Here is a 20,822-nt window from a genome sequence, read left to right as displayed (position 1 = left end):
CCAAGGTGCTGGCAGCTAGGTCCTGGAAGACCAGTATCTTGCTATCCTCAAATGCCAAGTCGGGAATCACTCGTGCAGCCGAGAGAATGGCAGCCGTGTCCAAAAAATTGAGCAGGCCGCAGATAACATCTCTGGGAGGTTCGTCTCGAGATGGCTTAGGTCGTAGTGCTCGGTGGGCCCTCTCAATAATGACCTGCGCCGCTTTTTCCAGTCCCAGAATGGTCGAGAAAATGATCCTCACTGTTGGCAAAATCTCCTCTGTGGATACAGTCTCTGGAATGCCTCTCAGCCTAACATTTTTCCGACTGCTGCGGTTCTCCTGATCCTCCAGCTGTAGGTAAGTGTGGTTTAGATGGGAGAAATGCGAAGCCACGGCACCTTGCACGGCCTCCACTTGTTGAATAATGGCGGATTGAGTGTCCTCCAATACTGCCACTCTTTGCCCCACGTGCTGTATGTCCGTTTTAATGGAAGACAATTCCTTTAGGACTGGGGACATCGCGCTAGCCAATGCTTTTTTCAAAGCTCTAGTAGTGGGTAAGGGATCTGACCCACCTCCAGCATCAGAGTGCGTACAGGAGCTCTCTTCGTCAGAGTCATCGCCGCGGCGTGCTTCCGGCGGGAGTGATTTCTCCGGCGCCATCTTGCTTTTCCCGGCCGGGGAGAGATGCTTTTTATGGAGGAATTTCTCCATCTCCGACTGCGCTTTACCGGTTTTCGGAGTCCCCCAGGAGTCACTCGATTTGTCCCGACTTGTACGGACCATTGTCGTGTAGTTAACAGCCCTCCAGCCGTGGAAATCTGCGTCTCAGTGAGGAGCGCCGGGATCAAGCGACCATCTCACAGTGCGGTTAGCTCCGCCCCCTCTCGTATTCTCCATCTTGATGGTGTTCCTGATAATGCTTGCGGTTTGTCCCAAGTAAAAATCTGTTTTATTCTGGCACAATGTCGGAGTGCTGTTGAAAGCTGCAAAAACTGCAGCAAGTTATGGGCCCAGACACAGACAATGGAACAGAACGCCACAGCTTGGTGACCAGACTGTTACCAGGAATCATCCAGAGGTCTCATCTTCTGAATACAAGTAAGAAACACAGTCTATACAAACAAAGGAGGATGGGCGGCAGTTAAGAGCTGAAACTTACAGTGGCCAAACGAAACAATGACAATTACCAGCTTTGAAAGTTTAACCCTTTCACGCCGACAATCTGTAGATTCACATCCTATCCGCATATACCCCGTGCAGCGAGGACGTGAATCTGCAGACCTCTGCTTCTGCCGGCATAGCGCTGGGGAGATCACTCGGACGCCGGCGGTGTCGGTGTCCCCGGCTCCCCATTCTCTGATAGCCGAACCGATTGTTTCGGCTACAGAGAATATTATCACCGTTATTAACTGCTTCCTGACCGCCCACAGTAAATTCACGTCAGCGCTTGCTGGGCTCTGTGCAGTGCCGACATGAATTCACAGTGGGTGTTAAAAGCGCAATCCAGGTGTCTCAGAATAGCGGTGACACCCGGATCGCGCTGTCAACCTCTGCCTCAGGTCCCGGAGACATGATCGGGACCTGATTGGTTCAGGTCCCGATCATGTGATCGCAGGGAAAGTTTGTTGTAGCAACAAACTGGAAAGTTTGTTGCTACAACAAACTTTCCCGGGGACTGATTGCGGGTGCTGCCATCTGTTACATGGCAAAACCGGAGGCCATACAACGGCATCCGGGTCTGCCATTCACGGAAGCCTATGACGACCAGCTGGTCCTCATAGGCTTCCTGTCAGGCCTGATTTACACGAACGTGTGCGTTTTGCGTGCATAAAAGGCACTTCACAGCTCCGTGTGTCATCAGTGTATGATGCGTGGCTGCGAGGTTTTCTCGCAGCCGCCATCATTATGACACTCAGTTTGTATGTTTGTAAACAGAAAAGCACGTGGTGCTTTTCTGTTTACATTCAGAGTATGGCAGCTATTGCGCGAATCACGCAGTTCGCACGGAAATGCTTCGGTTCGGCATGCGTGGTTTTCACGCACCCATTGACTTCAATGGATGCGTGAACAGCGCACAGAGATAGGACATGTCGTTAGTTTTTTTCAGCGGACTCACGCTGAGCAAAACTCACGGACTGTCTGCATGCCCCCATAGACTAATATAGGTGCGTCTCACGCACGTATATCACGCTCATGTAAACGAGGCCTAAGTGTGACTGTCAACTGTCAACGTCACACTCACAGTTTATAACACATTACACTACCTAGGTAGTGTAATGTATTATAGCAGCCATCAGTGCTGCAGGTCTTGGAATGGAATAAAATGTAAAAACAAGTTATAAGTTTCAAAAAATGCTTTTTTCCTATAATAAGTCTTATTATAGGAAAAAAATGAAAATGTTAAAAAAGTACACATATTTGGTATCACCGTGTTCATAATAACCCAAACTATAAAACTGTAATATTATTTTTCTCGCACGGTGAACACCGCAAAAAATTAGAACATAATGCTAGCATCACTATTTTTTGGTAATCACCCCTCCCAAAATCTAGAATAAAAAGTGATCAAAAAGTCGAATGTACCCCAAAATAATATCAATAAAAACTACAACCCGTCCCGCAAAAAATAAGCCCTTACACAGCTTTTTTGACTGAAAAATAAAAAAACTTATGGCTCTCAGAATATGGTGACACAAAAATTCATAATTTTATAGAAAAGTGATTTTATTGCGCAAACGCCACAAAACATAAAAAAAAAACTACATACATATGGTATCGCCATAATCGTACCGACCTGCAGAATAAAGTCAAATGTCATTTATAGCGCACGGGGAATACTGTATAAAAGAAAAAAAAAAGGACAAAAGGACAAAAACTGTCAAAATGTATGTGTGTTTTGTCACTTTGCTTGCCAAAAAAAAATCGAATAAAAGTGATCAAAAAAATCACATGTAACCTAAAATGGTACCAATGAAAACTACAGATTGTAACGTAACAAATAAGCCCTCGCACGGCTCCACTGGAGAAAAAATAAAAAAAAGTTCTGGCGCTCAGAATATAGCAACAGAAATTGTGTAGAGCGTTCCAAAAGCGGATAAGATTAAGCACCATTTATCAGTGCGACACTGGCCACATATCTATGAATTATTATTTATTTACCCCATTATTATACCCCTCTTATTATGCCCTGATGTACTCTGCTCAGCTTACATATGCCCCCACATATAAACATGTAAACTGAAATACCAGCAAAACCCCAAACAGAACTATTACCAAGCAAAATCTGTGCTCCAAAATCCAAATGGCGCTCCTTCACTTCTGAGCTCTGCCGTGGGTCCAAACAGCAGTGTATTACCACATATGGGGTATTGCCGTAATCGGGTGAAATAGCTTTACACGTTTTGGGGGTGCTTTTTATTCTTTATTCCTTGTAAAAATTAATTTTTTATATTTTTTCTGAAAAAAAGTAGATTTTAATTTTCACAGACAAGCTCCAATAAATATAGTAAAGACCTGTTGGGTCAAGATGCTAACTATACCCCTAGATAAATTCCTTGAGGTGTATAGTTTCACTTTTGGGGAGTTTCCACTGTTTTGGCACCACAGGACCTCTTCAAACCTGACATGGTGCCTAAAATATATTCTAAAAAAAGGAGACCCCCAAAATCTACTAGCTGCTCCTTTGCTTCGGAGGCCGGTGCTTCAGTCCATTACCACACTAGAGCCACATGTGGGATATTTCTAAAAACTGCAGAATCTGGGCAATAAATATTGATTTGCTTTTCTCTGGTAAAACCTTCTGTGTTACAGAAAAAAATTTATTACAAATGAATTTCGGCAAAAAAAACATGAAATTTGTAAATTTCACCTCTACATTGCTTTAATTCCTGTGAAACGCCTAAAGGCTTAAGAAACTTCCTGAATGCTGTTTTGAATACTTTGAGGGGTGCAGTTTTTAAAATGGGGTGATTTATGGGGTCTATCTAGTACATAAGGCCCTCAAAGCCACTTCAGATCTGAACTGGCGTTTGAAATATAACCCTTTGAAATGTTCTTGAAAATGTGAGAAATTAAGCCTTGTAACATCCTAGAAAAATAAAATAATGTTAAAAAAACAATGCAAATATAAAGTAGACATATGGGGGATGTTAATTAGCAACAATTTTGTGTGGTATTACTATCTGTTTTACAAGTAGATACATTTAAAATTAGAAAAATTATAATTTTTGCAAATTTTCCTTAAGTTTTGGTGTTTTTCACAAATAAGCTATGAATTTATTGACCAAATCTCAGAATCGCTTGGATAGGCAAAAGCATTCCAGAGTTATTACCACATAAAATGACATGTGAGATTTGAAAAAATGGGGCTGGTCCACAAGGGCCAAAATGACCTCGGTCCTGAAAGGGTTAAAGTGAAAAGTTACTATCCAGAGATGACATTTGGGAGGTATTATTACTACAGGGAGACCAGAGATACATTTTCAGGAATGGGACAATAAAAACAAACATGTGAGAGCCACCATAAGCTTGTTAATGGAGGATGACCACCGTATTCAAATTAGACATGAGAGCACTGCAAAAGGCATGTGGAATGCACCGCAAAAGCTGCATGAAAGATCCAGTCTAAACAGCAAGTTACTTCTGCTCAGGAAACTGTATAAAATGAGGTATAACAAAGAAAAGTATATGCAGGAGAATATAAATTCAATGTTGGAGGTAGTTGCACAACTGAGGTCAGTTGGTGTAGACATTAACAGCTTCCCGCTCCTGGACGTACTATTAGGTCATGGTAGCTGTATCATTCGCGCTCCATGACCTAATAGTACGTCTCGGGAGTAACGGCCGTCCTCCCGACACATACAGGAGCTGTGACAGCTGCTGTCTCGTACAGCAGCTGTCACAGCTCCTACAGCAGGGACCGATCGCTGTGTCCCCGCTGATTAACCCCTTAAAAGCCGCGTTCTATAGAGATCGTGGCTTTTTAGGGGTTAAGCTGCCATCGCCGGCCTGCTACACGATAGCGGCCGGCGATGGTGACTATGGCAACCGGACACCAAACAATGGCGTCCGGCTATGCCATAGATGGAAGCCTAGTGGGTCCTGACAACGTCAGGACCCACTATGCTTGCTGTCAGTGAATACCTGACAGTTCTAATACACTGCACTACACATGTAGTGCAGTGTATTAGAATTGCGATCAGGGCCTCCTGCCCTCAAGTCCCCTAGTGGGACAAAGTAATAAAGTAAAAAAAAAAGATGTGTAAAAATAAGAAAATAAAAGTTTTAAAAGTATTAAAAGTAAAAATCCCCCTTTTTACCTGATCAGTCATTTATTATTAATAAAAATATATAAACAAACAAATAAACTATACATAATTGGTATCGCCGCGTCCGTAACGATCTGAACTACAAAATTATTCAGTTATTTATCCTGCACAGTGAACGCCGTAAAAGAAAATAATAATAAACCGAACCATAATCACAATTGTTTGGTCACTTCACCTCCCAAAAAATGGAATAAAAAGAGATCAAAAAGTCGCATGTACCGAAAAATGGTACTGATCGAAACTACAGTTCGTTACGCAAAAAATAAGTCCTCGCACGGCTTTATTGATTGAAAAATAAAAAAAGTTCTGGCTCTTAGAATAAGGTAACACAAAAAGTGAATGATTGTTTACAAAACGTATTTTATTGTGCAAACGCCATAAGACATTAAAAAAAACTATAAACATATGGTATCGCCGTAATCGTATCGCCCCGCAGAATAAAGTGAATATGTCATTTATAGCGCACGGTGAACGGTGTAAAAAAAATAGGATAAAAAAACAATAGTAGAATTGCTGTTTTTTAGTCACCACGCCACCTAAAAATAGAATAAAGACTGATCAAAAAGCCGCATGCACCCCATGAAAAAGTACAATGGATTCCTCAAGGGGTCTAGTTTCCAAATTGGGGTCACTTTTGGGGGGTTTCCAATGTTTTGGCACCACAAGACCTCTTCAAACTGGACATGGTGCCGAATAAAAAAGAGCCCTCAAAATCCACTAGGTGCTCCTTTGTTTCAGAGGCCGGTGCTTCAGTCCATTACCGCACTAGGGCCACATGTGGGATATTTCTCAAAACTGCAGAATCTGGGCAATACGTATTAAGTTGCGTTTCTCTGATAAATCCTTTTGTGTTATAAAAAAAATGGTATAAAGAGGATTTTCTGACAAAAAAAAATATGTAAATTTCACCTCTACTTTGCTCGAAATTCCTGTGAAACACCTAAAGGGTTCATAAACTTTCTAAATGCTGTTGTGAATACTTTGAGGGGTCTAGTTTCTAAAATGGGGTGTTTGATAGGGGTTTCTAATATATGGGCCCCTCAAAGCAACTTCAGAACGGAACTGTAACCTAAAAAAATAAATAAATGAGGCAATACTTCGCTTCTTACATTATACTGATAATGAGCCGTGCCCACCCCGAGATTACCCCAGTTTTGACCGTTTGTATAAACGGAGACCTCTATTAGACTGTTTCAGTGCCCGGTTATCCCAAGCATACACCCCCGAGAAGTGTATTTCTATTGATGAGTCCCTGGTACATTTTAAAGGGAGGGTTCAATTCCGCGAGTACCTGCCGAGTAAGAGGGCAAGGTATGGCGTGAAGATGTATAAGCTGTGCGAGAGTGCATCAGGGTATACCTACAGGTTTAGGATATATGAAGGAAAGGCCACCCCCAAACCAGACTGCATCCTGGACTACAATGGGAGTGATGGACTTGTCAGATCAAATCCTGAAGCCCTACAGCGCCATACGGTGTGGTATAAGAAGCTGGCCGGGCACATCATACAGATGGCATTGTACAATGTGTACGTGCTACGTCGAAGTGCAGGCCAGACGGGAACTTTCCTGGAATTTCAAGAGGTGATTATCAAGAACCTAATCTTTAGGGACCAAGAAGGGGGGGCACCCAGCACTTCTGGAAGCGGGGCCACACGCATCGTACCAGGGCGGCAACACTTTCCAGGAGAAGTTCCCCAAAACTGGCAAGAAGGGAAAAAGTCAAAAGAGGTGCAAAGTCTGCTATAAGAGGGCGATAAGGGATGACACAATATATCAATGTGACACGTGTCCCGAATAACCAGAGCTCTGTATGAAAGAGTGTTTTAAAATTTATTATACATCCCTTGGTTTATAATTTACCCCAATTTTACTTACCCTGATGCACTCCGCACAGCTTATCCCCCCTCGTCTTTCCCCTCTGAGCCCTGCTGTGTGCCCAGGCAGCTGATAACAGCCACATGTAGGGTATTGCCATACCCGGGAGAACCCACATTACAGTTTATGGGGTGTAGGTCTCCGGTCAAAATGCTCACTACACCTCTAGATGAATGCCTTAAGGGTGTAGTTTTTAAAACGGGGTCACTTCTTGCGGGTTTCAACTGTACTGGTACCTCAGGTGCTTCTGCATGCATGACTTCGCAGTAGAAAATCCCCAGTAGGCCAAATGGTGGTCCTTTCCTTCTGAGCCCTCCCATGGGCCCAAACGGCAGTTTATCACAACAAATGGGGTATTGCAGCACTCAGAACAAATTGCGCAACAGAATGGGGTATTTTGTTTCTTGTGAAAATAAGAAATTTTCAGCCAAAACTACATATTATTTGAAAAAAATAATTTTGTTTTCATTCCCAGCCCAATTCAAATAAGTTCTGTGAAAAAACTATGGGGTCAAAATGGTCACAACACCCATAAATGAATTCCTTGAGGGGTGTAGTTTCCAAAATGGGGTCATTTGTGGTTGGTTTCTATTGCTTTGATACCTCTGGGGCTCTGCAAATGCGACATGGCACCCGAAAACCAAACCAGCAAAATCTAGACTCCAACAAACACATAGCGCTCCTTTCCTTCTGATCCCTCCCATGGGCCCAAACGGCAGTTTATCACCACAAATGGGGTATTGCCGCATGCAGGACAAATTGGGCAACAAAATGGAGTGTTTTATTTCTTGTGAAAATAAGAATTTTTGAGCTAAAATGACATATTATTGGAAAAAATATATATTTTTTAAATTCCCAGCCTAATTCAAATAAGTTCTGTGAAGAAACTATGGGGTCTAAATGGTCACATTACCCATAAATGAATTCCTTGAGGGGTGTAGTTTCCTAAATGGGGTCACTTCTGGTGGGTTTCCATTGCTTTGATACCTCTGAGGCTCTGCAAATGCGACATGGCACCCGAAAACCAATCCAGCAAAACCTGGACTCCAACAAACACATAGCGCTCCTTTCCTTCTGATCCCTCCCATGGGCCCAAACGGCAGTTTATCACCACAAATGGGGTATTGCCACACTAAGGACAAATTGGGCAACAAAATGGGGTATTTTGTTCCCTGTGAAAATAAGAAATTTTGATCACAAATGACATTTTATTGGAAAAAATGTCATTTTTTTCATTTCACAGCCCAATTCAAATACGTGCTGTGAAAAAACTGTGCGGTCAAAATGGTAACAACAACCATAAATGAATTCCTTGAGGGGTGTAGTTTCCAAAATGGGGTCACTATTGGGGGATTTCTACTGTTTTGACACCTCAACACCTTTTCAAACCTGGCATGCTGCCTAAAATATATTCTAATAAAAAAAGAGGACTCAAAATGCACTAGGTGCTTCTTTGCTTCTAGGGCTTGTGTTTTATTCCACGAGTGCAGTAGAGCCACATGTGGGACATTTCTAAAAACTGCAGAATCTGGACAATACATATCTAGTAGTGTTTCTCTGGTAAAACCTTCTGTGTTACAGAAAAAAAATGAATAATATTGAAATTCAGCAAGAAAAATGAAATTTGCAAATTTCACCTCCACTTTGCTTTAATTCCTGTGAAATGCCTGAAGGGTTAAAAAACTTTCTAAATGCTGTTTTGAATACTTTGAGTGGTCTAGTTTTTAAAATGGGGTGTTTTATGGGGGTTTCTAATACATAGGCCCCTCAAAGCCACTTCAGAACTGAAGAGGTACCTTAAAAATAAGGCTTTTGAAATTTTCTTAAAAATATGAGAAATTGCTGTTTATGTTCTAAGCCTTGTAACGTCCAAGAAATATAAAAGAATGTTCAAAAAACGATGCCAATCTGAAGTAGACATATGGGAAATGTGAACTAGTAACTATTTTGGGTGGTATAACCGTCTGTTTTACAAGCAGATGCATTTAAATTCTGAAAAATAATAATAATAATTTGTTCAGTTTCACCACATAAAGCCATAAATTATATTTTTCCATCGTTTCAGCTGTGTGAGGGCTTATTTTTTGCGGAACGAGCTGTCGTTTTTATTAGCACTATTTTTTGGTAGATACGATTTTTTTTATCACTTTTTATTTCATTCTTTTTAGCGCTATGGTGACCAAAAGACAACGATTCTGGGGTTTTAATTTATTGTTTTTTCTACACTGTTCACTGTGAGAGTCAAATAATGCTATATTGTAATAGTTTCGGACTTTTACGGATGCAGCGATACCAATTTTTTTATTATTTTTACATTGTGCTTGGGGAAAAATGGGAAATGTTTTTTTTTAACTTTAGTAAAATGTATTAGACTTTTTTTTTTTTACACACACATTTTATTAGTTCCCCTAGGGGACTTGAACCAGCGATCATTAGATCGCTGGTACAATACACTGCAATACATGGATGAGTTACGGAAACAGCGTAACTCGCTGAGCTACGTTATTTCCGTAACTCCCATAGTAGTGAATGGCAGTTACAGAAGCAGTGTAGCATGCTACTCTGTTTCCGTAACTACTATTCAGTTCTATGGGAGTTACGGAAATAGCGTAGCTCAGCGAGTTACGCTGTTTGCGTAACTCGAACATGTAACCAGGAAGTGAAGTTGCCGGAAGACAGCGGAGCCGGGTAAGATAGAACGTGGCTTAAGGAGCCTCGTTCTAGAGATAGATGCGGGTCCCAGAGGTGAGACCCGCATCTATCTGACATTTATGACATATCCTGTGGATATGTCATAAATGTCCTTCATAGGAAAACCAATTTAAATGCCGCGGTCAATAGCGACTAGTTAAACGACCAGGAACAGCGCCATTACTGTTTCTAGCCGTTAGTGCAGCGTGTCAGAAGCTGACACCTGCAGTGTATGGAGCGGGCTCAGCGCGTGAGCCCGCTCCATACATCATCCCCTCCCCGCTTGATGATGTGCTGGCACATCACGGGTCGAGAAGGGGTTAAGTAAGGAGCGGTCAGGGGGCCCGGCACCGCCGGGTCCCCTGACTGCCGACTATAAGACGCAGGGACTTTTTAGCAAGATTTATTCTTGCTAAAAACTGCGTCTTACAGTCCGAAAAATACGGTAAGTTTTTGTGTCACCATATCCTCAGAGCCATAACTTTTTTTAGTTTTCATTCAAAAAAGCTGTGTAAGGGCTTGTTTTTTGTCGAGATGGGTTGTAGTTTTTATTGGTACTATTTTGGCGTACATGCGACTTTTTGATCACTTTTCATTGTATATTTTGAGAGGGGTGGTGAACAAAGAAATAGTGGTTCTAGCGTTGTTTTTTTGCGCTGTTCATCGTGCAGGAAAAATAATATTATAGTTGGGGTCGTTACGAACGCGGTGATACCAAATATGTGTACTTTTTTTAATGTGTTAATTTTTTTCCTATAACAAAAGACTTATTATAGGAAAAAAAGCATTTTTTGTTTATGTAACTTATAACTTTTATTTTTACACTTTTTTAAAACATTTTTATCATCTTTTTTTTTTACTTATCCCACTAGGGGACACTTAGACTTGTAGCTCTGATCGCTGCTTGAACACATTACACTACCTACGTAGTGTAATGTGTTCTGTCATTGTGACATGATAGTCAGTCACGCCATTTTAATTATCAGGTACAGGGCGGGGGGGATCGGGGGTCTAATAGGGGGTGCTGGCCCTTATTTTGACCATTTCTCTCTTCTCTAACAGAATATATTCTCAGAGAGAAGAGAGAGAACTAACCGCTGCTGTTTTTACACGATCACGTGACCGGAGACCGGACAAAACGATCCTCGGTCTGTGCTCCGATGCCTCAGCTACCTCCGTAGCAGAGTACACGGAGATTAAGCGCCTCCCGGGGGTGTTATCTTATGACAAAGCGCCGCCGTCAAAATGCGGCGCTCTGGCATAAGTACCCTTAATGCCGCCGTGAAAACACGTATAGGCGGTCATTAAGGGGTTAAACTTCCCATCTGATAATTGCGAGTACAGTAAAAACCCAATACTCAGTTAACTACCTGACTTGTATCCTCTGGAAGGACATATTTTGTTGCATGTTTTTAAATTTTTTCTTGAAAAACATTATCACATGGGTGATTTAATTGAAAAGTGAAGCCTTCCTGAAAAAATGTGCTCTCCTGTTTCGGTTTTAATTTCATACCATTTGAAAGGCCTTGTCCATCCAACTTTTCATCTCTTCAGTCATCTCTTGTGGCTCCATTTTCCCATATAATAGTCACTAAAATAGGTAAATTATAGTTAGTATAGAATAAAATTAATGCTTGCCAAAAACAAAAGAATACATCATCATTTTAATATATTATATACCATCCAATCGCCTGTGTTCTGCAGTCACTGATCTACAACTATTAAATTTTTTTTTAAGTAGTCAAAACCAGTGAATTTTAAACAAGAGATACATATGAAAAAACTATTTGTAGTCCTTGACTTTTTTTTGTTTATTTAAAGGGGGGGGGGGGTTTGAAGAGAGATTTGGAAAAAAATAAAATAACCCCATAAAAATGAAAAAAATAAATAAATCCTGTTTTGGCCATACGGACACAGCCCATTTTTTAAAAATATGACATGTGTCACTTTACGTGATAATAACTTTGGAGTGTTTTTACTTATCCAAGCAATTCTGAGATTGTTTTCTTGTGACACATTGTTCTTTATGATAGTGGTAAAATTTGTTCGATACATTCAGTGTTTATTTGTGAAAAACAACAAAATTAAGAGAATATTAGCATTTTTCTAAATTTAAATGTATCTGCTTGTAAGAAAGATAGAACACACAACATAGTTACTAGTAAACATTTAAACAGTTAAAGAGGCTCTGTCACCACATTATAAGTGCCCTATCTCCTATATAAGAAGAAGATCGGCGCTATAATGTAGGTGACAGTAATGCTTTTTATTTAGAAAAACGATCTGTTTTAAAACACTTTATGAGCGATTTTTAGCTTTATGCTAATGAGTTTCTTAATGCCCAAGTGGGCGTGTTTTACTTTAGACCAAATGGGCGTTGTACAGAGGAGTGTAGGACGCTGACCAATCAGCATCATACACGTCTCTCCATTCATTTACACAGCACATAGCGATATAGTTATATCGCTATGTGCAGCCACATACACAAACACTAACATTACTGCAGTGTCCTGATAATGACTATACATCACTACCAGCTAGGACGTGATGTTTATTCAGAATCCTGACACTTCTGAATCTTTTCTGTGAGATTCCAGCAAGGCAAGCGTAATCTCGCGAGATTACAATGTAACCTGTCATTTCAAACGAGATTATGCTTTCCTTGCTGGAATCTCACAGAAAAGATTCAGAAGTGTCAGGATTCTGAATAAACATCACATCCTGGCTGGTAGTGATGTATATTCATTATCAGGACACTACAGTAATGTTAGTGTTTGTGTATGTAGATGCACATAACGATAAAACTATATCGCTAGTGCAGTGTAAATTAATGGAGAGAAGTGCATGACGCTGATTGGTCAGCGTCATACACTCCTCTCTGTACAATGCCCACTTGGTCTAAAGTAAAACACGCCCACTTGGGCATTAAGAAACTCATTAGCATAAAGCTAAAAATCGCTCATAAAGTGGTTTAAAATAGATAGTTTTTCTAAATAAAAAGCATTACTGTCACCTACATTATAGCACCCATCTCCTTATATAGGAGATAGGGCACTTATAATGTGGTGACAGAGCCTCTTTAAAATGTCAACTTTAAGATTGATTCACTTTTTGAACGTCCATTTATTTTTCTAGGACATTACAAGGCTACAACCATAGCAACAATTTTTCAGATCCTCAAGAAAATTTCCAAATTGTTTTTAAGGGACCAGTTCAGTTGAAAAGATGCTTTTAACCCCTTCCTGCCGCAGTCCTGTTTCAGATTTTTATTTTTGTTTAGCTTTTTTATTTTTCTGTCGATATAGTCCAATGAGGGCTTGATTTTTGCGGGACGAGTTCTAGTGCTTCGTAGCACCATTTATTGTGCCCATATAATGTACTACGAAACGGGCAAAAATATGTGGGGTAGAGCATTTAAAAAAAACTGTAATTCCTCCATTGTTTTTTGCGCGTTGTTTTTACGGAATTCACTATGCAATTAAAACAACATGTTAACTTTATTCTGTGGGTAAACACGAATACGGCGATACCAAACATATATCGTTTTTTCTATATTTTACTACTTTTACAAGTGTAAAAAATAAAATTTATTTTGTGTTGTCAAATTCCGAGAGCCATACCTTTTTTATTTTTCGTCGATTAAGTGGTACGAGGGCTTATTTTTTGCGGGATAAGCTGTAGTTTTTAATTATACCAATTTGGGGTACATGCGATGTTTTGATCACTTTTTATTTCATTTTGTGTGGGAGATGATGTGACCAAAAAAAAAATAGAGATTCAGGCATTTACAATTTGGTTTTTTTACGGCGTTCACCGTGCGGGTTAAATAATGATATATTGTAATAGTTCAGACGTTTACGGATGCGGCGATACCAATTATGGTCATTTATTTATTTTTTTACTAGGCTCTAGGGGGAAAATGGGAAAAGGTTTTTTTTTTAACTTTTAATTTATTTTTTTACATAAAAAAACAACTTTATTTTACACATTTTTTATTAGTCCCCCTAGGGGGCTTCAACCAGCGATCGTTAGATCGCTTGCACTATATACTGCAATACTAATGTATTGCAGTATATTGTGATTCTGACCGGCTTCTATTAGGCCCTGCCGGAGGCAGGGCTTAATAGGAGCACAAAGATGGCGGACCTGGGGGCCTTCATTAGGCCCCCGGGCAGCCATAGCAACCATCGCCACCCCGCGATTGCATTGCAGGGGGTGCGATGAACTGTTAGACGTGGTCGCCCCCTCTTTCTAACAATTGAAATGCTGCGGTCGCTATTGACCGCGGCATTTAACAAGTTAAACGAGCAGGATCGCTCGTTACTCTGAATTGTCGGCTGTAACAAACAGCTGTCACCGGCATCGTATGGAGCAGGGTTCAGTCCGTGAGCCCGTTCCATACTTCCCCTACCCGACTTTGGCGTATGGATACGTCAAATGTCGGGAAGGGGTTAAGAGGGCTATGTATTAGAAACCCCCCCCTCATAAAATCACCTTATTTTGCATCTAACTGCACCTGCTCAAAGTATTCAAAACAGCATTTAGAAAGTTTCTTAATGCTCTAGGTGTTAGAGGATTTAAAGCAAAGTCAAGGTGAAATTTAAAAATTTCATTATTTTAAAGAAATTCCATTTTAATAATTTTTTTCTGTAACAGAACGTTTTTCCAGATAAACACAACTTAATATATTGCTCAGATCCTACAGTTTTTAGAAATATCCCAATTGTAGCCCTAGTATGCTAATGGACTCAAACACGGGCCTCAGAATCAAAGGAGCACCTAGTGGATTTTGGGACCTCCATTTTATTGGAATATATTTTAGGCACCATGTCAGGGTTGAATACGTCTTGTGGTGCCTAAACATAAACATAGGAAACACCCTACAACAGAAAACATTTTGGAAACTAAACCCCTCAAGGAATTCATCTAAGTGTATAGTGATCATTTTGACCCCACAGCTTTTTTTGCTGAATTTATTGGATTTAGGCCGAGAAAATGAAAATCTAAATTTTTCACATAAAATCTTGTTTGTTTAAAGCTCTGATTTATTAATTTTCACAAGGAATAAACGCGAAAAAGCACCCTAACATTTGTAGAGCAATTTCTCCCAAGTGCGCCAATACCCCATATGTGGTCATAAACTGCTGATTGGACACACGGCCGGGTTCAGAATAGAAGGAGCGCCATTTGGCTTTTGGAGTTTAAATTTTGCTGGAGTGGTTTTTTGGGTGCCATGTCGCATTTGAAAAGCGCCTGCCCGAAAAAAAAAGTGGAAACCCCCCCAAAAGCGACTCCACTTGGGAAACCAAACCCTCCAGGTTTTTAGTGAGAAGACTGTTTATGGTAATGGATAGTCTGATTAATCCTAACCAAGTAGGTTTTATGCCTGGTAATCAAACTAGAAATCCAATGAGGCGGGGTGACTAACTTGGTTCAGCTAGCGTCTGCTTCAGGACACCCTAGTGCTTTCTTATCTTTAGATGCTGAAAGAGCATTCGACAGGGTGCACTGGGGGTTCCTAGAGGAGTCCATGCTTAGGTTTTGGTTCATTGGCTCGTTTCTCCAGGCAGTGTTGTCTTTGTATAATAGTCCTACAGCAAGGGTTTAGAGTGCTGGATTTCGGTCTAATCCATTTAGTATATCAAATGGCACTCGTCAGGGCTGACCCCTCTCCTCAATTTTCAACCGAATGATAGAACCCTTAGCCCAGGCAATTAGTGTAAATAAAGATAAGCAGGGAATCAAATGTGGCTCCGAAAACTTTGTCTTAGGTTTGTATGCGGATGACATAGTGACTTTATGCACAGACTCTATAAGGTCTCTGCGAAATCCCCAAAAAAGAATCAAATCATATTCTGAGGTGTCAACAAGTGACAAATTTTCTCTCAAATGTGCTCTCAAATAGGAGTTCTCTTTCAACTGTGATCCAGATGTTTTTTTGTATCTAGATATACAAAAGTCCTATACTCCTGAACTAATCATGAAACTTAATAGCATTAGACTAAGGGCTGATTCAGACGACCGTGGCGTTTTTGCGCACGCAAAACACGCAGCGTTTTGCCTGCGCAAAAGCCACTTACCTGCTCCGTGAGGCAGCATCATATGATGCGCGGCTGCGTGCTTTTCGCGCAGCCGCCATCATTATGACACGCCATTTGGATGTTTGTAAACAGAAAAGCACATGGTGCTTTTCTGTTTACATTCATCCTTTTGACAGCTGTTGCGCGAAACAGGCAGTTCGCACGGAAGTGCTTCCGTGCGACCTGCGTGGTTTTCACGCACCCATTGACTTCAATGGGTGCGTGATGCGCGAAATACGCAGAGATATTGAACGTGTCGCGCTTTTTACGCAGCGTACAAACGCTGCGCAAAAAACACGGACTGTCTGTACTGGCCCATAGACTTCTATTGGTCCATGCGTGCCATGTGAAAACCACACGACCTGAACGGACGCAATTCACGTTCGTGTGAATCCGCCCTAATTGCTTGGGTAAAATCAGAGCTTAAGAATGTAGATAGTAGCTTATTCTCTTGGATTGCTAGATTAAAACCCCTTCCAGCACCTTGACGTAACTGCACCTCGACGTGCAGTTACGTCAGTGCTTTGAAAGTTAACCGCCGCACGGCGCTACACCGCAGCGGCGGTTAACTGTGTAGGGTGTCTGCCCTGCACTCCCTGTTGCCGATCAGCGGCCCATTGCAGCTGATTTCGGCAGTTAACCCCTTCGATGCGGTGGTCGATTCCAATCGCCACTTTTAAGGAGTTTAGCCGAGATCAGCAGACCCCACGTGAAATCACGGGGGCTGGCGATGGTACCCATGGCAACCGGACGCCAGACAATAGCTTCCGGGCTGCCATGTACCGAAGCCTAGGAGGACCAGCCGGAGGCTGGTCGTCGTAGGCTTCCTGTCAGTGTGACTGTCACGTCACAGTAACAGTTGGAATGCATTACACTACATAGGTAGTGTAATGTATTCCAGCAGCGATCAGAGCTGCAAGTCTAAATGTCCCCTAGTGGGACAAGTAAAAAAAGTAACAAAAAGAATAAAAATATTTAAAAAGTGTAAAAATAAAAGTTATAAGTGACATAAACAAGAACTGCTTTTTTTCCTATAAGTCTTTTATTATAGTAAAAAAAATTACACATATTTGGTATCACCGCGTTTGTAACGACCCCAACTATAAAACTATATTATTTGTCTCGCACGGTGAACAAAGTAAATAAAATAAACGAAAAACAATGCCAGAATCACTATTTTTTGGTCACCACCCCACCCAAAATATACAATAAAAAGCTGCATGTACGCCAAAATGATACCAATAAAAACTACATCCCGTCCCGCAAAAAACAAGCCCTTAAACAGCTTTTTTGTCTGAAAAATAAAAAAGTTATGGCTCTCAGAATATGGTGACAAAAAAAATAGTTTATTTTATACGTTCTTTTATTGCGCAAACGCTGCAAAATGTAAAAATAACGATATACATATGGTATCGCCGTAATCGTATCGAGCCGCAGAATAAAATATAATGGTCAATTATAGCCCAGGGTGAGCGCCGTAAAAAAATAAATAAAAGTCATTGTCAGAATTGATGGTTTTTGGTCACCTTGCTTGCCGAAAAATGGAATAAAAAGTGATCAACAAAATCGCATGTACCCCAAAATGGTACCAATGAAAACTACAGATTGTCCCGCAAAAAATAAGCCCTCACACGGCTCCGGTGGTGAAAAAAAAGTTCTGGCTCCCAGAATATAGCGATGCAAAATGTGCAGTGTTCCAAAAGCGGATAAGATCGGGCGCCATTTATAAGTGCGACACTGGCCACATATCTGCGGAAAATTATTTACACCATTATTATACCCTCTTATTACGCCCCCTCTACTATGCCCAGCCTGCATGTACCCCCACATTATAAACTGAAATACCAGCAAAACGCCAGAGCTACTACCAAGCTAAATCTGTGCTCCAAAAGCCAAATGGCGCTCCCTCCCTTCTGAGTCCTACAGCGTGCCCAAACAGCCGTTTACATCCACCAATATGGCATCACCATACCCGGGAGAACCCGGTTAATATTTTTTTTGTGTTATTTGTGGCACAAACTGAGCACAACATATAGTGCACTAAAATGGCACATCAGTCGAAAATTTTAATTTTCACTTTGCACCATCCGCTGCGCATGAAACCTTTCGCGCACCATGACTTAATAGCATGTCGGGGTGATGTATGGAGCATCTCACGCACTGAGCCCGCGCCATACGCTGCGAGTGTCAGCTGTGTATTACAGCGGACACCCGGGACTAACGGACAGAAACAGCGATCGCGCGGTTACAGGAGCATGTAAAAATAACAATATACTGCAATACATTAGTATTGCAGTGTATTCTACCAGTGATCTAACGATCGCTGGTTCAAGTCTCCTATGGGGACTAATAAAATGTGTAAAAACAAAAGTAAATAGTTATCTTTAGTGGAAAAAAATAAATAAATATTTAAAGTCCAAAAAAAAAAAGCATTTCACATATTTCTAAAGTAATGTAAAAAAAAATAAAAAATACACAAAATTGGTATCACTACGTCTATAAAAGTCCAAACTATTACAATATACCATTACTTAACTCACACTGTGAAAAATAAAGCAGTGAAAAATAAAGAATTTAAAACGGCAAAATCGCTGTTTTGGTCACCTTGGTTCTACCAAAAAATGTAATAAAAAGTGCTAAAAAAGTTGTGTGTACCAAAAAATGGTACCAATAAAAACAACAGCTCGTCCCGCAAAAACTAAGCCCTCACACCACTCTATTTTTTTGGGAAAAATAAAAAAGTTATGGCTCTCGGAAAGCGGGGAGGGAAAAATTAAAAAGAAAAAGCAAAACATGGATCAGTCTGGAAAGGGTTAATTACTAGAAATTAGAAATTGTTTTACAAATGTTGGGGGCTTTTTCTCCTTTATGTCTTGTAAAAATTAAAAACGTCTACGTTTTTTCAGCAAAACAGTAGATTTTTACCTTTACAGACTAATTCCATTTAATTCAGCAAAACAACTGTGGGGTCAAAATGCTAACTTTACCCCTAAAAAAATTCCTTGAGGGGTGAAGTTTCCAAAATGGGGTCACTTTTGGGGGGTTTCCACTGTTTTGGTGCCTCCAGTGCATTGCAAACGCGACACGGCACTGAAAACTATTCCAGCAAAATAAGAAGAACAAATGGCGCTCCTTCCCTTCTGAGCCCTGCTGTCCAAACAGCAGTTTATTACCAAATATGGGGTATTGCTATAAAATCAGAAGAAATTGCTTTACATATGTTGGGGTGTTTTTTCTAATTTATTGCTTGTAAAAATTAAAAGTTTCTATGTTATTTCAGAAAAAAAAGTGGATTTTCATCTCCACAGACTAAGGCCTCATGCACACGACCGTAAAAACTCCCGTTATTACGGGTCGTAATTACGACCCGTAATAACGGGCTCATAGACTTCTATTGCCACGGGTACCTTCCCGTTTTCTAACGGGAAGGTGCCCGTGCCGTTGAAAAAGATAGAACATGTCCTATTTCAGGCCGTAATAACGGCACGGACAGTCCATAGAAGTCTATGGAGCTCCCGTAATGACGGGTGGCTACATGTGTGCACCCGTCATTATGGCAGCGTTGCTAAGCGACGTCAGTAAATAGTCACTGTCCAGGGAGCTGAAAGAGTTAACTGATCGGCAGTAACTCTTTCAGCACCCTGGACAGTGACTACCGATCAGAATAAAGAGCAACCTGTAAAAAAATAAAAATAAAAGACGTTCATACTTACCGAGAACTTCCTGCTTCCTCCAGTCCGGTCTCCCGGCCGTTGCCTTGGTGACGCGTCCCTCTCGACATCCGGCCCGACGTCCTGGCCGTCCCTGGATGACGTTTCAGCCCATGTGACCGCTGCAGCCAATCACAGGTCAATCACAGGCTGCAGCGGTCACATGGACTGCCGCGTCATCCAGGGATGTCGGGCTGGATGGGAAGAGAGGGACGTGTCACCAAGACAACGGCCGGGTAAGTATGAATTTCTTTAACTTTTATTAGAGAAAGGGCTGTCCCTTCTCTCTATCCTGCACTGATAGAGAGAAGGGGCTGCCGATTAGTGCAGTGTTATTTTGCCGCCAAAAACGTGCCCGTAAATACGGGTGGAATACGGGTGACACCGGACCCATATTTACGGGCACGGGTCCGTAAATACTGGTACAAAACGGGTCGAATACGTGTGACATCGGACCCGTATTTATGCCAGTATTTACGGGTGGGAAAAAATACGGTCGTGTGCATGAGGCCTAATTCAAATAAATTTAGCAAAAAAACTGTGGGTTCAAAATGCTAACTATACTGCTAGAAAAATTCATTGAGGGGTGTAGTTTCCAAAATGGGGTCACTTTTGGGGGGTCTTTACTGTTTTGGCCCCACAAGACCTATTCAAACCTGGTGCCTAAAATATATTCTAAAAAATTGAGGACCAAAAATCCTCTAGGTGCTCCCTAGCTTGTGTGGCCGGAGTTTCAGTCCATTAGCACGCTAGGGCCACATGGGGGATATTTCTAAAAACTGCAGAATCTGGGAAATAAGTATTGCGTTGCATTTCTTGGGTAAAACCTTCTGTGGTATAGAAAAAAATGTATTACAAATGAATTTTGGCAAAAAAAAAAATGAAATTTGTAAATTTCACCTCTACATTGCTTTAATTCCTGTGAAACGCCTAAAGGGTTAAAACACTTTCTGAATGCTGTTTTGAATACTTTGAGAGGTGCAGTTTTTAAAATGGGGTGATTTATGGGGACTTTCTAATATATAAGGCCTTCAAAGCCACTTCAGAGCTGAACTGGTCACTGAAAAAAATAGCCATTTCTTGAAAATATGAGAAATTGCTGCTAAAGTTCTAAGCATTGTAACGTCCTAGAAAAATAATAGGATGTTCATAAAA

At 41.0% G+C, this 20,822-nt stretch overlaps 1 protein-coding gene across 4 annotated transcripts in view; it reads right to left on the bottom strand.

Annotated features, from left to right (window-relative positions):
- ADAT2 (adenosine deaminase tRNA specific 2) overlaps positions 1 to 20,822 on the bottom strand; it is an 85,098-nt gene that overhangs the window by 48,037 nt on the left and 16,239 nt on the right. For all 4 annotated transcript variants that reach the window (XM_075862659.1, XM_075862662.1, XM_075862660.1 and 1 more), the window contains exon 2: positions 11,391 to 11,468. In XM_075862659.1, the coding sequence (XP_075718774.1) occupies positions 11,391 to 11,450 (60 nt within the window). In that variant the 5' untranslated portion in view covers positions 11,451 to 11,468. The remainder of the gene's footprint in view (positions 1 to 11,390; positions 11,469 to 20,822) is intronic.

This window comes from Rhinoderma darwinii, chromosome 4 (assembly GCF_050947455.1).
Source record: "Rhinoderma darwinii isolate aRhiDar2 chromosome 4, aRhiDar2.hap1, whole genome shotgun sequence".
Classification (NCBI taxonomy): domain Eukaryota; kingdom Metazoa; phylum Chordata; class Amphibia; order Anura; family Rhinodermatidae; genus Rhinoderma; species Rhinoderma darwinii.
The sequence above is the reverse complement of the archived record's forward strand: the minus strand, read 5'-3'. Positions and strand labels throughout refer to the sequence as shown.